Source organism: Nannospalax galili, unplaced genomic scaffold, assembly GCF_000622305.1.
Source record: "Nannospalax galili isolate Female #2095 unplaced genomic scaffold, S.galili_v1.0 C49104533, whole genome shotgun sequence".
NCBI lineage: Eukaryota > Metazoa > Chordata > Mammalia > Rodentia > Spalacidae > Nannospalax > Nannospalax galili.
Genome location: NW_008477192.1, coordinates 1 through 1,534, shown reverse-complemented (window position 1 = coordinate 1,534; position 1,534 = coordinate 1). Strand labels below are relative to the sequence as shown.

Below are 1,534 nucleotides of genomic sequence, written 5' to 3'. Positions count from 1 at the left end.
CAGGTCTTCTGCAAGAGCAGGAGAGATCTTAACTACTGAGCCATGTCTCTAGCTCTCAGCTACAACTTGTGATTTAGAAATCATTCTGTGATCATAAGAATAGATAGTGCTGTCTAAGTATAGATAGTGCTATCTAAGTCAAAGATTATCTAGCATATGGCCCCCAAAGGGTTAAGCCTAGTGGTGTTCATCCTTTATATGGAGTCATCATCTCTGAGGCCTCTCAAGCTCATGGTCATAGTGATATATTATGTCCTCAGAATCTGTATAGAAAGCTATAGAGTTGTTCCCAGTTATAGGCCTTTAAGATCATTACTTGATTGAATTTTAATGTGATTGTGTGCAGTAAGTAGAGAAAACTATGTTCTTTTCTTTTAGAATTTTGAACAGAAAATGCTGATAAAAGGAGGATCATGGATTCAAGAAGTAAATGTAACTGAAAAGAATTGGTATCCTAGGCAGAAAATATGTTATGCTAAGAGAAAGTTAGCAGGTGCCAATCCAGCAGTGATTACTTGGTTAAGATTGTGGCTTATGATAAAGAAAATGTGCAAATGGCCAATAATTACATGAAGAGGGACTCAGGATAAGTAGCCATCCAAGTGAGATTCTATTTCACACCCATTAACATGGGATATGACAAGTTTTGGCAAGGATATGGAGAAGCTGGAAGCCTCAAGCACTTCTGTTGGGCATGAGAAATGGTACAGTTGCTGTGGGAGAAAGGCTGGCAGTTCCTTAAGAAGTTAAATATGGAGTTACCATTTGACCCAGCAATCACCCTAGAAAAATGGAAGCTTATATCTGCATAAAAGTTTGCAAGTAAATGTTAATAGTTGTATTATTCATGTTTTGTTTTCTTGTCAACCCAAACTTTGACTTCAAAGTTATGAGTGACAGAAAAAAAATTGTATAAATAATGACAGAATGTGTGTAAGGGATAGCTAGGAGTGCAGGCAAATATAGATAATGACAGAGTATGTAAAGGATAGCCAGGAGTGCAGGCAAAAGCAAAATCATTTGTCTGTGTTTTCATAATTGTTCAATATTTTTCCAGTGCTGAGTTGTTGCTAGGCCATGAGAGCTCACCTGCCTTTGGGAGTTACACAGCAGTAGCTCGGGGAAGCAAAGACCACAACATTCGTGCACGAGAGCCAGAGAGTGGGCTTTCAGAAGAGACTCAAGTGAAGTGCTTGATAGACCAGGCAACAGACCCCAATATTCTTGGCCGGACCTGGGAAGGATGGGAACCTTGGATATAAGCTCTGTGGAGTCACCAGCTGTAAAGCATTCCCTCTCCAAAGGAGTCTCTTAGACCTTCACTGACAGCAGTGAACTGGTATTACTGAAGCACGAAAGAGAAGTCTACGGAGTAGTGCTGACAAGATAACTCCGTGGGCAAAGGCGCTTGCTGCAAACCCGAAGGACGTGACTTTGACCCCTGGGACCCATGTAGTAGGGGGAGAAAAGTGACTCCCAAAAGTTGTCCTCTGACCTCCACACATCCACCATGCCACTTGTACACACAGACACA

General features: G+C 41.3%; 1 protein-coding gene across 1 annotated transcript; it reads left to right on the top strand.

Annotated features, from left to right (window-relative positions):
- Positions 1-378: 378 nt before the first annotated feature.
- Positions 379-1,528, top strand: LOC103728434 (protein kinase, DNA-activated, catalytic subunit; the record flags this gene model as incomplete). The annotated part of the gene is given in 2 exon segments (XM_008826450.1): positions 379-518; positions 1,058-1,528. Coding segments are annotated over 2 exon segments (345 nt in total), but the record flags the coding sequence as incomplete, so codon positions are not given.
- Positions 1,529-1,534: the final 6 nt, after the last annotated feature.